The following is a 14,666-nucleotide window of genomic DNA, read 5'->3' as shown; positions in this document are numbered from 1 at the left end:
CTTATTATATTCTTTTCCAATGTTTCGCTATGTTGCGTAAGATGAGGGAGATTGCAATAATATTAGCCAAATAGTGTTATGTGAAATTTCCGCTTTATTTAGTGCCGGCCATAAAAGAAAAATATATGTGTCGGCACTTGCGGCTATACATTATCACTAAACAGTTCGCCAAAAATTCGTTATACATTGCTAGTTTTTATTGTGGTAATTAAAAGCTTTCACACTAACCACGCAATGTTCGTGCATTCGCGTCGACATATGTCCCGAGTACGGCTATAGTATGTTACCGGCCGGCACGTAATTTTTTCAATGGAATTTTTTTTACCTACTGTACCATAGATAGAATTTATCACCAATTAACACTACCAAGGCTCCAAGAAAATTAATAAAAAAGAAAAAAAATATTGATATCTTTTCTGATATGAGTTTCTGATCTCTCAGTCAAGATGTCATAACATATCTACACACCCAGCGGCTATATTCACAACAAATAAAAGCCCAAATTCCACGTAAGATTACCTACAAAAAAATAACAATATAGAAACAAATCGAGCGCTAAATATAGAAACATTTCTGAAATAGATTTTTATGTAAAACATTTATGTCACAAAGTAAATATGTCGTGGTGTGATCCAAACGGAGAAAAACCATTTATTAACATCGATGGAGTAATTGCAGGGTATGTATCTATGTACTGCATCTGATGTGACTTACGAATACCGCCATACAGTAGCGCATTCTCACTTACCGGCTTCACACTGTCGTCGAACAGTTGGCCAAACTTTGGCGGATTCGCTATAAATTGCTGGTTTTTCGTTGCGATAAATAAAGCACACGTACTAACTACGCAATGTTCACGCATTCGCGTCGACATGTGTTCTTGAGTTCAACGACAGTGTGAGCTGGCATAACAGTAGGTATATGACCAGGTGCAGGTTTCATCACGATGATTTTCTACTGGAATTAAGTGGTAGTCTATATGATGCAGATTTTTCTTCACAAACTTTCGTTTTTTTTAAATTATTATTATTATTAGGTGAGTATTCCCCGACCAAATTAATATTGCATCATAATTTCCATACCTCGTTGGGAACAAACATGATGACAATAATATTAAGTATAATTTACAATACTTATTTTCAGAATTGTGGCCACTTGTGTCACGCATCCATTGGATGTGCTCAAACTCCGTCTTCAAGTCGCGCCGTGCCCCTGCACCACGCGCCAAATGGCTACTCAAATTAAGATATGCGAGGGTTTGCGCGGATTCTACTGTGGGCTAAGTTCTGGCCTCCTGAGACAGGTCACTTATACAGCCACCAGGCTGTCCATATTTGATATGCTGTGTCGTAAATATGTTAGGTGAGAATAATTTGGTGGTCTTTTTCTCAATAATTTTCCCATTTTTCGAACCTTTGTATAACTTTAGACTACAGGCTCTGAGGACTGTTAGTAAGAGTTTAAGAAAACATTTGATTGATGAACAGGTACTATTTGTGGGATTCTTTATGCCGGCCGCTATACTAGACACCACAGAACTTTATCTAAATTGACTTCTGTGTTAGACACTATTGCCAAACTTGGACAAATTCCACCGCGAATGATATAGCACACATTGCATAGTTTGTATGAGAATTTATATTTAGTGGTATTTGTTGAATAAGACTACAATAAATGTGTGGAGGTGGAGGTAGTAAAGAAATAGTAGTTGGCCAGGATTTGGGAAGAGAATGTGATCCACATGTCGATAAAGACGGTGAAAACGGTGGATCCAAGTGGAAAGACGGGATTAGTGAAGAAAAATTTTAAATAATCCTCTGCACATTTTTTGGCGCCATTGGCACGAATTCTTGTTAATAAAATGTAAAATGTGTGCGCGTTGCACATGCCTTTTACTACACCAGCGACAAATTCACTCGCGTGAGCCCTCATTGTGCCGGCTAGACTTATTAGCCGAACTCAGACAGATGCCGGCGTGAATGAATTAACAATGCGTAGTTTGTATGAAGAGCTTTTATTTACCGCATTGAAAAACCAGTAGGCGAAGTGTGGGTTAGCATTTCACTTCTCACCATCGAATCGATTCGAAATGAGACACAATGAACCAATCATATTGCGCCATTGTGACACAACGACAACCACACTAAGTACAATGTCATTGGTTCGCTGCGTCTCACTTCGAATCGATTCGATGATGAGAAGTGTGATGCTAACCCACACTAACCCCTCAGAAAATTCGGATTCCGTATTAAGAAACATAAAGTGTGCGGCCGCTGTAAGCCTATTAGGGCTACAGTTTTTTCGCTCACTATTGGACACTACTGGTAACGTGAGGTCCTGCTTCTGCCATTAAAAAAACCGCCCACGTGCGCACACCAAAAACAATTTTCTAAGGAAATTAACTTTTCACTACACAAACGTCAATCATTAGATACGATACGCTTTTCAGGGAAAATTACAAGCGGCCAACAGGCAGAGACAAAATGTGGCTGGGTATATACGCCGGCCTGTGTGGCGGGTTTGTGGGCAACCCTAGCGAGGTGGTGCTGGTGAGGCGGGTCATCGAGGGGTGCCAGCCCCCGCCCTCACGGTGCTACTGCTGTCGGTGTCCATGTACTTATTATGGGACACTTGATGCACTTCGGAAGTAAGATTTTCTCCATCAATTTGCTGTAGCTGTTACCTAACTTTAGAATATCTAGAGGTTAATATATAAGTCTGTGCCGAAGCCGAATATAGTTGTGTTCAGTAGCAAGAAAAATATAGTTCTTCCTTACATTCGTATTCCTCATGGTTGAGTGTCGTAGTCAACTACTTTCTTGGCAATATTGGAGAACTATAACTTGCCTTCTCTATTTCACATGATGATGACCGATTTCGGTCACGGCGACAGCTTCAACAATTTGAACTCGCTGGTGTGCTCGCATATTGTTGCACAATGTTCAAGAACCTTCACCAATAAGATTGGCTATTTCACATACCTACTAGGTGATAAATTAAATAATAGAGTGCAGGTTTCTTCTCGATATTTCCTTCGCCGGAATAGATAGAATAGTATGTAGATAGGGATAGAATAATTTGTTTTTTTATTTTATTTTATTTAGGTATTAATATTTAGGAATACTTACAAAGAAGAAATAGTAACAAAGAGTAACAAACATATAGAGATGAAAGAAAAAACAAAGATCCAAAGAAAAGTCTCCAAAGTTAGGTTATCAAAATTTGGTATACCTACGGTACCTGGACTAAGAGATAGGGTATTTTTTAGCCCGAAATTCACACAGAAGCATAGCCAATCACAACATTTACTCATTTACTGCAATCAATTGTTCTTGTTTTCTTCTTTTTTTAGAATTGTATGCGCAGACGGATTTGTTGGGCTGTTTCGTGGAACCACGCTTACGCTATTAAGATCTATGGTGCTTAGCTCTGTCTATGTTGGGACCTGCCGACCGGTATGAAGACTACTTACTCATTCTTTTGTTTTATAGTCTTGGAATCATGCCCTGAATTTGCCATCCATACTGATTCCATTCCAATGATCCTTGGAATCAAAACACATTCGCATACCTTTATCGACGGTATTTTCTCGCGCAATATAACTTCGTGTAAACGTCACTTTGACACGAGTTTAATCAGGGAAATTTTCTTGATCTTCTCAGATGGGATCTAATCACTATGCTACTTAATAAATAATATTTTACTGTGACATACTTGCACGGGATTGCTATCGTGGTACGTGCGCGTATAACTATCCAAACACCTACTCTTGAGCTGCCTTTGTGTAAGCCAAGCACACGAAATATATGACATTCTGCGAAGATGACATCAACTTTGTATACACCCTAACCAGATTTTGCCCGCTGCTTCGCCCGCGTAAATTTCCCACGGTAACAGTTGTTTCCGGGATGAAAGGTGCCCTATGTTCTTCTCCATACTTCAAATTACATGTGTTACACAAATTTACTTTCGCATTTATAATATTAAAGTACCCTAATACGCAACTCTTTGCTTCTTTAGATGAAGGATTTCGTGAAACAGCAAACAGGAGTGAGGGACCCGTTTACCCTGTGTGTGTCCTCAGCGGTAGCAATGAGCTTCGTCGCGTCCATCTTGACAAGCCCCATAGATGTCGTCAAAACATTGTGAGGAATGCCTTTCTATTTTACTTGTATTGCAGCAGTTTCATTTTAGAATAATCGTGTTTGCCTTTAATAGTAATTTGACAGAGGTTATTGCAAAGATCTTTTAGATTTTCCTATTTTAAGAACGTCCTATAAATGCTTAAATATTTATATACAATCTATGCTAGTCATGAGCGCATGAGTTTTTTTTGTTACCTCAAGGAAAAACCAGTGATTGCGTCGGTACAGAACAGAACCGTCAAGCCGGCAAATTGCAGATTCCATTGCCGACTTTAGCTACTTAGCTATGTCTGACATTTTTTATTTACTTTTCAGTCATCAAGCACCAAGATGGGATTGTTATAAACAGAGGGAGATTTTACAATGTCTAATCCGTTACAGAGGATTTTCCTCACTTTGGAGAGGATTCGCGCCATATTTTACAAGAATGGCGATTCACACCATAGTGACGTTTATGGTTTTGGAGAGTCTGACAAAGGACGTAATCAAATAGTCTGGTTATAAATTGTATCTGGTTTGAGATTTTTAAAAAATAAGAGAAGGCCGCACTTGCCGGTAAGATAGATTATTAAAAAAATTAAAATGTGATTTAAAAAATGGAATTAAAAAGCAATGTCTGAATTTAATCAAATAAATTTGTTATTTTTAAATCGTTGTATTGTTGTGCCTAACTATAACCATGTGATGTTGAGCAATTATATGGGTCATTGTCCAGTTTCTGCATTTTTATTTACCGTTCAGTTTCTTTCACACTTTCAGTTTTCCATACCTGAAAGGTTATGGCATAAAACGAGATCTTTATTTAAGGATCTTTATTTAAGATCTTTACTTACATTGTTCGTCTGTTTCCTAGTCCTTTTCAGGAACATTTAAAGGTATTAAATAGTTTATATCGAAAATACTCGGATCTAAGGTCTTTTAGCAGTGAAAAAATCAAACTTGCGAGTCAACGTGATCAAAAGATGCGGGATTTTATTTTTGATAATAATAAAGAGATGAAAAAAATCTAGAATCGATCGAGCGGGAATTGAACCCACGCCCAGTAATCCGGGACATAGTCTCTATCGTGACCAAGCCAGTTCGGTCGAATTTTTTAAAATGTTAAAAAGCTTTGTGACATGTTTAACAAAAATATTTATGATAATAATGTCAAAAATGTTACGATTTCAAAGGGGATTTACAATATAATCTGAAATAACACTTATGGCACTTGTGGTAAATTTAGTTATGAAATGCTTAGACGAGCGAAAACCTAATTATCATAGATCAAGAAAAAGAAAAACATACAGTACTGGAATAGGCATACTGTTACTTTACATTCCTTGTAGAAAAAAAAATGTAAATCTAAATCAATTCTATTACTGAACTAAACCTGAATTGTCTTTCATATCTTTCAATCAGTTGATTGTCATTATCATAACATGACTTCGTGACCGTATTACAACATTAAGATAACAATATAAACTAAAAGAACATGTAAAACAATAAAAACAAATACCAAATTACAGTCCAGCCCGAACAAGTGATATAAAATATTTATTTTAAGTCGAAACAAATGATTTGAAAAATAAAATAGTCGTAGCCTGCGTGGAAATGGCGCCAAAAGCTAAAGAATGTCCTAGACCAATTAGTGATGGAGTACTTGCCGGGTAACCAGTCTAGTGTAAACCAACTCTTTCAAAAAAAGCGTTTTCCCTGTGTCTTCCTGTGTGTTCTTCGTTGAGCGTCGGAGCCCAGGGTCCTCTTTCTTATTTTTTCGTCTCCACTTTGCACGGTCGTCGGCATCCCCTGTTATCAGATCATTGTGGCACGCATATCATCCTTAACAATATCAAGCCACCATTTCTTGTGTTTGCCCTTTCTGCCAAGGCCAAACGGGAGCGGCATAGACGGCAACATTTGTCTAGTCTAATGCCACTATCGTACGCTATCGTATTGCTCAGTAGTACCTAGCAAGCAAGCAAGCAAGCAAGCAAACAGGCATGCGGCCCTCCTGATGGGAAGTTGCCACTGTAGCACTTGGACGCTGCAACACCAGAGGTTTCACGCGCCTTGTCGACCCTGAATGAGAATCTGCGTAATTTTTTAAGAAAGAATAAACACTTATGGGAAAGTCTACGATCTATACGGGATGTTACAAAATATATACATACGAATTAATAATATACGGTACCTATATGCGAAGTTTCAAGTTAATGTGATAGTAATTATCAATGCAGTTGATTTATCTAGAAAACTGGACAGAAATTCCAAAATTTTTAGGTTTTCCTTTCCATTTAGACACTAAACACTAATTGTATTCTAAATTTGAATGAAATGTTTGAAATTGAAGTTAAAATTCTTTTACTACTGATTCAAATTGAATGAAATTTGAAATATACAGTGTTTATACAATACCTGCTTAATTACTGAAAATGCAGGCTTCCTGATTTATCCACAACAAAGTTATTGGGGTTCGAAATTGGCCTGAATAGCTTCGAAAAAAGGATGATACGGCCGTGCCTTTTTTTGCTCGACTTGCGGGGGGGGGGCACGGCAGTGAACATATCTAAAAAGGGTTCTCGTAAGAAGAGATTTTCTTATTGTTTGACTATGTTTTAAACCGTATCGTGTCTTCCACCACTTCGTATGTATATAGGTATTTTACACGGACAACATACGAAAGATGTGCAAATTATATTTCAGGATGGTTGCAACTGTAGTCACCCATCCGTTAGACGTGTTAAAAGTCCGTCTGCAAGTGTCTCCCGCGCGCTGTACCACGCTCCACCTCGCTATTCTACTGGTCAAATACGAGGGTTTCCGCGGCCTCTCTTGCGGTCTCACTGCAGGGCTCCTGAGGCAGGCCACGTATACCGCCACCCGGCTGTCTGTTTATGATATGCTGTATCGTAATTATATGAGGTAAGTTTAGAATCAAGTGCTAGAGGATGAGGTTGACATGCTGCAATGACCCGTCATAAAACGGAAATAATAATTACCTACTTACCTTGGAACACGAAATTGTAATAGTTTTTTTGTTAAATAAACACAAGACCATCTCAAATCAATAACTTTAACTGGTAAAGTGGTTGTCCTCGCGCAATGTCAGTGTTGCAAACGTTGTTCGTACAATAATAGCAGTATTGCCAGTTTTATATAGCTAATGACTAAGCTGTTTCTGTGTTTAGTCCGGAACCTTTATAATGAATGTAATCAGGATACGACTCGCTCTCTAGGGACAATGCCAGGGGCCCATCAAGAACAGATAAACTCTGGTTTGGTATATATTCCGGCTTGTGCGGGGGGCTGGTGGGCAACCCTAGCGAGCTGGTGTTAGTTCGTCGGATCGTCGAGGGTTGCCAACGCACGCCTCCACCAGGCGTCACCTGCTGCCGCTGCCCATGCAGTTACTTTGGAACCATTGACGCCTTTAAAAAGTAAGTCTTCAACATAATTATAGAGGTACGTATCCTATTCGTGCCATATCAGTTTTTATATGTATCAATGTGACACATGTACATGTGTAGTTTTACATTGTACCTACATAGTAGTTTTGATTGACCACCATTTGCATCTGGTAAAAGAAAACATCGTGAAGAAACCTCTAGTTGTCATCTTGTTAGTGAAATGGAATAGGTAATGGCAAACCACTCCATCGATATTGCCAAGAAGGTCGTTGTATGTGTCTCATTTCAAAAAGGAGGAGCTTCTTTCCTAGATTTCCACCTCGAGCGCCTGCAAGCCTACGTTCCTCTTCTTCTCCTTACGACTTTAATGGCGGCCTTGTTCATCGGCTCAGAAATGTACTTTTATTTTATACGTCATATCACTTTGTGGATGCAAAGCATTGAGTATTTAATCAAAGAATATTGCATCGAATTTCCTTTAGTTATATGGTCATGTTGACACTGAGCCAAGTGCATCGATTCACCATGATATTGTAACAATGTCTTCAGATTACACAGTGGATATGTGTTTGAAGTTGAGAAACTCCGATGCGTTTTTGATATATGTATGATATCCAGATTTTACCAAATCAAATCAAATCATTTATTCAGAAATTAGGCCTTCACAGGCACTTATTCGCGTCATAGTCTAAATTAAATGATGTTTACCAAAGCTATAAACTACTAGCATTTCGGAACGACCACTGCTGAGAAGAAATGCCGAAAGAAACTCATTCAAAGAGTGTTGGTCCCTATTATGCCAGAAGGGCTACATACATAAATTTATATTTAAAAAATGGTAATTTTTTAAATATAAATTTATGTATGTAACTTATGTACCTTACCTTTGTTAAAATGTATTTCAAACTCGGTAGGTTTTGTTTATATTTATGTGGATTAAGTTAATTTTGATTGTACATTTATTTAACTTAGTGCGATAAGTTATGCCTATACCTTTCTGAAGTGTTTATATAATACATTATTGTTTTATTATTCTGTTTTAGAATAATTTGCGTGGACGGATTCAGTGGATTGTTGCGCGGAGCGACCCTCACACTTCTAAGATCTGTGGTCCTCAGTACCGTTTATGTCGGGGGCTATGATCGGGTACGAATGAAGACTAATTTATTTGTATCTTATAACAAGAATCTCAGAATAGGTACACAAAATAAATCTTCTAGCATCTCCTTCCAATTGAATTATTGTAAAGTCACGTTTTAAGTCACTATAGTATGCAGTTCTTGAAATCCATAGCTTCACTCCATCCATAGCATCCACTGCAAGGGCGCAGTCATTAAAAACAACGCAAGGAATGAAGGAATCAGACTCAAGGAACACAGTGCCCTACTAGTGCCGTACTGGGGACATTAAAATGGCTGATAATCCTCTCTCCTTTTTTAGATTATTGATTACGTGAAATGTCAAACAAAAGAAAAAGACCCGTTTATCGTGCGCGTGAGCGCTGCGATTGCTATGAGCTTCATCGCCGCAGTTTTGTCCAGCCCCATTGATGTTGTCAAAACATTGTAAGGCATAATTTTTATTCTTGTTCTAAAATATGTTTGAAGTCGTAGTAGTAACTTTTGATTAAAAAGAAATCCATCTTATCATTAGCTATATTGCTGCGCCCCGGGGCTTCGCTGTTGTGGGGATTTCGGGATAAAAAAAAATACTTTATGTGTTATTTCAGGTTATATTCTACCCGTGTACCAAATTTCATAACAATCCGTCCAGTAGATTTTCCGTAAAAAAGTAACAAACATATATTCACTCATACATCGTCACGAACATTCGCATTTATAATTGTAGTAGGATAATTGGCGATACGCGAATACAGACTATCAGATAGCTGACAACGAGCATAGGTCAAATCAAATTCGTTCTAAACTGTGCCAGTTGCTTGGCTGAATTTGCACCGACCATCAAGTCGGCCTGTGGATGTTTGACATTTGTTGCACTCTGCACAACGAGCAGATGAATCACAATCGAACGTGTTTTGAGGATATGCTGTACCTATCTTATCTTATAGAGATTATGCGTTCTCTCTCTTCGTCCTTCATAACGCGACGGAGCCTATGTTTCGTTTTCAGATTATCCACTTCTACCATTTATTTTCAGTTACCAAGCATCAAGATGTGATGATGAAACATACAAAGAAACATTACAATATATAATCCGCTGCAGAGGATATCGTGCACTTTGGAAGGGATTCGCACCATATTTTACAAGAATGGCGATTCATACCATTGTGGCATTTATAGTTTTGGACAGATTGGCTGATAACGCAGTTAAATAAGTTGTGAATACTTTTTCTTATTGAATTTCGGAAAGCAGTTGTAACTTGTAACATTAGGTAGCATTTTTTCAAAATCCATATCCTTAATACATGTTTTTTTGAATATCCGGAAAAATTGACATACAAACCTTATGGATTGGGCCTAGGGCGAGATGGATTTAAAAAGATTCGACAAAAAAGGCAGAGATCACCAAGGACAGGAATGTGTGGAAGCAGTTGGCCCGCAGTGGGACCTAAATATATATAAAAAAAACTAATATTTTAATTGTCAAAAGTTTGTTTCTTTGTTTGCTTGTTCTTGTTTCATTATATAATTGAGGTAAGGCGATTTCTGACTGGAGAGTGATACTCTTCAACTATCTCCACACCTATGTCGTAGGTTAGTTATTGTCACGAGTTAAGCCGCGGGCAATAGCTAGTAAATTTTGTAAAATAATAAACCAAACAGACAAACAGTAGACAAGACACAAACTTTACAACAAAAATTAACTAAAATAATATAATGTCTTCTAAACCTCGTCTTAATCATAATACATTTAAGGAAATACTTTTTCTTCTTCCCATAAGTCTTCTGATTTGACGTATTTCTGAAGTTTGCCTTCTGTCATCTATCAATCGAAATATCATAAACACGATCACAATATGATCACAAATAAAATATATATTACAATAGCTCGAAATTCATGTGAAATCCATGGATCTTAATCACATTCTGGGTATATCACTGAAACATACACCGAATTACAATCTTAATCAAAACAATGAATAAGGAAAATACCAAAAAATAATTATTTCACAGATCACATCTAAACATAGTAATTCATTGAAAATGGCGCCAAAAGAAGTAGTAGAAAGGCCATTAATAAACACTAATGGAATAATTGCCGGGTAATGTACTAGATATGCTATGTGGTTTCTCTCTCGTTTGAATCCACCTAAATGTTACTTAAACTTTAACACAAAAGGTTACAAGATATCAGTATCAGTAAGTTTCTCTCAATCTGTATTGAATGTGTTTCGGGAGGTATGTTAAGGTACTCAAGATGTTTTTTTGTTTATACTACTGAGCAGGCAAACAGGCATGCGGCCCACCTGATGGTAAGTGGTCACCGCAGCCTGCTACACCAGGAATAGCGCGTGGCCCGACTTCGTGGCCTAGGATCTTTTGCCACAGTAAAACTGTCTCTCAGACAATTCAATTCGGAACACAACGATGCGAGCACTGCTGTTTGGCGGTAGAAATCTAAGAAAAGAGAGATATCTATATTTATATGATGAAAATATATTTCAGAATGGTGGCCACTTGTGTTACCCATCCTTTAGACGTTCTCAAAATCCGTATGCAGATTTCCCCAGCGCGCTTGAGCACACTGTATATGGCCTCGGCGCTGGCTAAATACGAAGGTTGCCAGGCCTTCACCTGCGGCCTCGGCGCAGGGCTCCTGAGGCAGGCCACGAACACCGCCGCTAGGCTGTCTGTGTATGACATGCTGTATTGTAAATATGTTAAGTAAGTTAGTATTCATTGGTTTATTTTACAGTTTGAAGAAGTCTCAGCTTTTATTTGCTACTTTTGTATGTGATCTTTTTTTCCAAGTATCATACCATCTGATGGTAAGTGGTCGAAACAACCTATCAACGCCTACAATCCGGGCGGGCGGAACCGCTTCCCGCTCCCTCTGCCTCAGCCTCGCGTATCGCCACACAACTTTATGTCTTAAAACAGTAATTAAGGCGTTTAAATTTTTACTTCGTGTCTCGCATAGGTGAGATGATTACCAAGGGTGATTGAATGACTTTATTTTTATAGAAATAACATTTTTTTTTTTAGAGAAAACTGTGCGCGCCCGCAAGGTTACGACAAATTGAAGCTTGGCATAGGTGCTGGCTTGTGCGGAGCGTTCTTGGGCGTTCCTAGCGAGCTGGTACTAGTTCGACGGATAATCGAGGGTTGTCCACCCTGCCCCCCCAGATGCGCAGTCTGTTGTCGGCAACAATGCACTTACTTCGGAACCAGTGACGCTCTAAGGAAGTAAGTTTTTCTTCATCATTTTCTAAAGGCCTCGTCTTGAGTAGATATATATGAGAGAAGGTAGAGAAATATCTACCTAAGCGGTCTATATGCTAGATGAAAATCAGCGTTAAGGTCTTCTTGGTCTCATGGCATATTTACCATATAGCTGAGCTGGGATTCATTTCGGCACGATGTTTTTTATAAGCAAAACTGTCTCTCATCAACTTTATCAACTTTTTGCGATTCCAACAACGTGACAAGATTACTTGGTTACTAGGTAACCTAATTATCATATTCTGATGGGTAGAAATGAGCTTTTTCGTGTTTAAAATTAACTCCACCAAGAGGTGAAAATAGCATATTGTTCGTTCCGAAACTTAACTGTCACATGACTGAACACAGTGCAGTCTGCAGACTGATATATTTAGTCTCGTGCAGTTAATAACTATTGAATATATAACTTCGATCTGTGCTATCTATTTTATGTTATATTTATAGTATTAAAACACATACGTCGTTTTTTTTTAATTACTTCTTATTCTTCCCTTTCTAGAATAATTTGCAGAGAAGGATTTACTGGCCTGTGGCGTGGGACCGCTCTTACGCTTTTGAGATCTGTTATTCTTAGCACCGTCTATGTTGGGAGCTGCGGAGAGGTAAGAATTTTATGAAAAAAAAAACAATTTGCAATTTAACATTCTACTTTTCCTCAAATCAAGTGTGTCACAAGCAATACTGGTATTCTTGTTTATGACGTCCGTGGTCTAATGGTCATCATGCCAGACTGCTGGAGGTCCCGGGTTCGAACCCCGGTCTTGTCGACATGGAATATTATCTTTTTCAGATTGACCTGTGTCTTGATGTATATCTATATATGTATATGTTGTAGAATATAGTATTGTTGACTTAATATCCCATTAAACAAGTCTCGAACTTCCTTTGGGGCTAACTCGATCTAAATAAATAAATAAATATATTAGGACAAATCACACAGATTGACTTAGCCCCAAAGTAAGTTCGAGACTTGTGTTATGGGATACTAACTCAACGATACTATATTTTATAACAAATACATATATAGATAAACATCCAAGACCCGGACCAATCAGAAAAAGATCATTTTCCATCGTGACCCGACCGGGAATCGAACCCGGGACCTCTCGATTCAGAGGCAAGCACTTTACCACTGCGCCACCGAGGTCGTCAATAATCTGTGTGATATTTATTATTTTTTATTCGTCGAAATGCATGTCATTTTTGAGACTGCCGAAGTTCAGATAGTAATATATTCATACGCTAATCATCTAGATAGTTTTTAGTTTTTCGGTTTTTTTTCGGTTTTTATTAGTTCGGGTTTTTCTTTATCAGAAGTAAGTAATGGTATATGATAACAATCTACCAAACAACCAAACATCATGTGACACGAGAAGGATTCGAACCTGAGGCCTTTCGGTCTTAACAACACTTTTTTATTATTATTTCCGTGGATCACAAACATAGATATTTCACGCTCACTATTTTTTCAATTCTTTTCTTTAAAAGACTGACGTAAATCTAGTTTTATACGGAAAATAAACTGTTGGGGGAGAAAATTGAAGTAAATACTAGGCGTAAAACTATCTCTGGTCACAGAATCTTTGCCTATCTCCACCCTTTTTCAGATCCAAGATTTCGTGAGAAGATATATCATGCAAACATGCGAAAAAAAACCTGTTAACCTGCGTGTGTACACTGCGATTGCAATGAGCCTCATTGCCGCAGCTTTGACTAGCCCCATAGATGTTGTTAAAACATTGTAAGGCATATTTTTATTATTTAATTATTTAAAGCCTACTTTCAGGGTCCCACTACTGCAAATGTCTCTCCCCTTTTATCATATTATACTTATTGTTTGTCATCATGTCCCGCGTTTGTGCTCATTTAAAATTCCCGACATGCCTAATGTGAATCTGGTAAAGCTACTACGTTAATGTTTGTATCTTAATTAATATTATAAATGCGAAAGTTTCTTAGAATGTATGCGTGTATGTTTGTTACTCTTTCACGCTTTACTGGACCGATTGTTATGAAATTTGGTACACAAGTAGAATATAACCTGTAATAACACATAGGGTACGTTTATCCTGAAAATCCCGCGGAAGCGACACCCCGGGTACAGCTAGTAATGCATAACCTATGTTTTATAAATAAATGATTCGTTGATTAATTGATTTTCAGTTATCAAGCATCAAGATCGAAATTTGTGACGCATAGTTTGACAATACAATGTCTACTTCGCAACAGAGGATATCGAGGACTTTGGAAAGGATTCACCCCCTACTTTTTAAGAATGACAATACATACAATAGTGTTTTTTATAGTTTTGGACAGTCTGGAAAACATGTAGCTTGTAACTGGAAAATCCCGACTCTTTTTCCGGAATTTCGGGACTAATTTTTCGTATACCGGAATCCTGGCTGGTGCTATGTTTATACATTATTGTAGCTTTTAAATTTCCATTTTGTTCACAAATTGTTATTCACTACAAGTCTGCGGCAAAATTTACTTTGACACAAAAAAATCGATTTCTGTCAAAAAATTGTAACAATGTACGTAGAAAGTAAACTAAGAGAAATAACAAAATAAAATGTTGCCTAGAAATTTCAACTCCTTTTTTAATTGAAAAAATATATCTACAAAAGATGACTAAGTAGGTTTTGTATTGGATTAAATTAATAAACTCGCAGACTAACATCGGAAAATACTGAATAACTACCTGGCCAGGTGCCTACTCGGCTAATGCC

The 14,666-nt window shown here is 37.8% G+C and overlaps 2 protein-coding genes across 5 annotated transcripts; both read left to right on the top strand.

The window, feature by feature from the left end:
• The first annotated feature begins 55 nt into the window (after nt 1–55).
• Nucleotides 56–4,859, top strand: LOC128675297 (mitochondrial 2-oxoglutarate/malate carrier protein-like). Its single transcript, XM_053754603.2, has 6 exons — nt 56–679; nt 1,144–1,362; nt 2,450–2,647; nt 3,353–3,455; nt 4,021–4,145; nt 4,461–4,859. The coding sequence occupies exons 1-6, from the start codon at nt 618–620 to the stop codon at nt 4,636–4,638; spliced, it is 885 nt and encodes a 294-aa protein (XP_053610578.1). The 5' UTR covers nt 56–617; the 3' UTR covers nt 4,639–4,859.
• Nucleotides 4,860–5,564: 705 nt separating this feature from the next.
• On the top strand, nt 5,565–14,529 carry LOC128675498 (mitochondrial 2-oxoglutarate/malate carrier protein-like). Of its 4 annotated transcripts, none has more exons than XM_053754946.2 (11): nt 5,565–5,794; nt 6,831–7,049; nt 7,364–7,564; nt 8,578–8,680; nt 8,975–9,099; nt 9,692–9,869; nt 11,161–11,379; nt 11,701–11,901; nt 12,437–12,539; nt 13,545–13,678; nt 14,101–14,529. In XM_053754946.2, exons 7-11 carry the CDS (start codon nt 11,162–11,164, stop codon nt 14,267–14,269), a joined length of 825 nt encoding a protein of 274 aa, XP_053610921.1. In that variant the 5' UTR covers nt 5,565–5,794; nt 6,831–7,049; nt 7,364–7,564; nt 8,578–8,680; nt 8,975–9,099; nt 9,692–9,869; nt 11,161; the 3' UTR covers nt 14,270–14,529. The 4 variants fall into 4 exon arrangements, with proteins under 4 accessions (XP_053610921.1, XP_053610920.1, XP_053610919.1 ...); XM_053754945.2 differs by having other exon boundaries at nt 9,692–9,872; XM_053754944.2 differs by lacking the exons at nt 11,701–11,901; nt 12,437–12,539; nt 13,545–13,678; nt 14,101–14,529 and having other exon boundaries at nt 9,692–9,872; nt 11,161–11,271.
• Nucleotides 14,530–14,666: the final 137 nt, after the last annotated feature.

Source organism: Plodia interpunctella, chromosome 14 (assembly GCF_027563975.2).
Source record: "Plodia interpunctella isolate USDA-ARS_2022_Savannah chromosome 14, ilPloInte3.2, whole genome shotgun sequence".
NCBI lineage: Eukaryota > Metazoa > Arthropoda > Insecta > Lepidoptera > Pyralidae > Plodia > Plodia interpunctella.
This window is presented reverse-complemented; position numbering and strand designations above follow the sequence as displayed.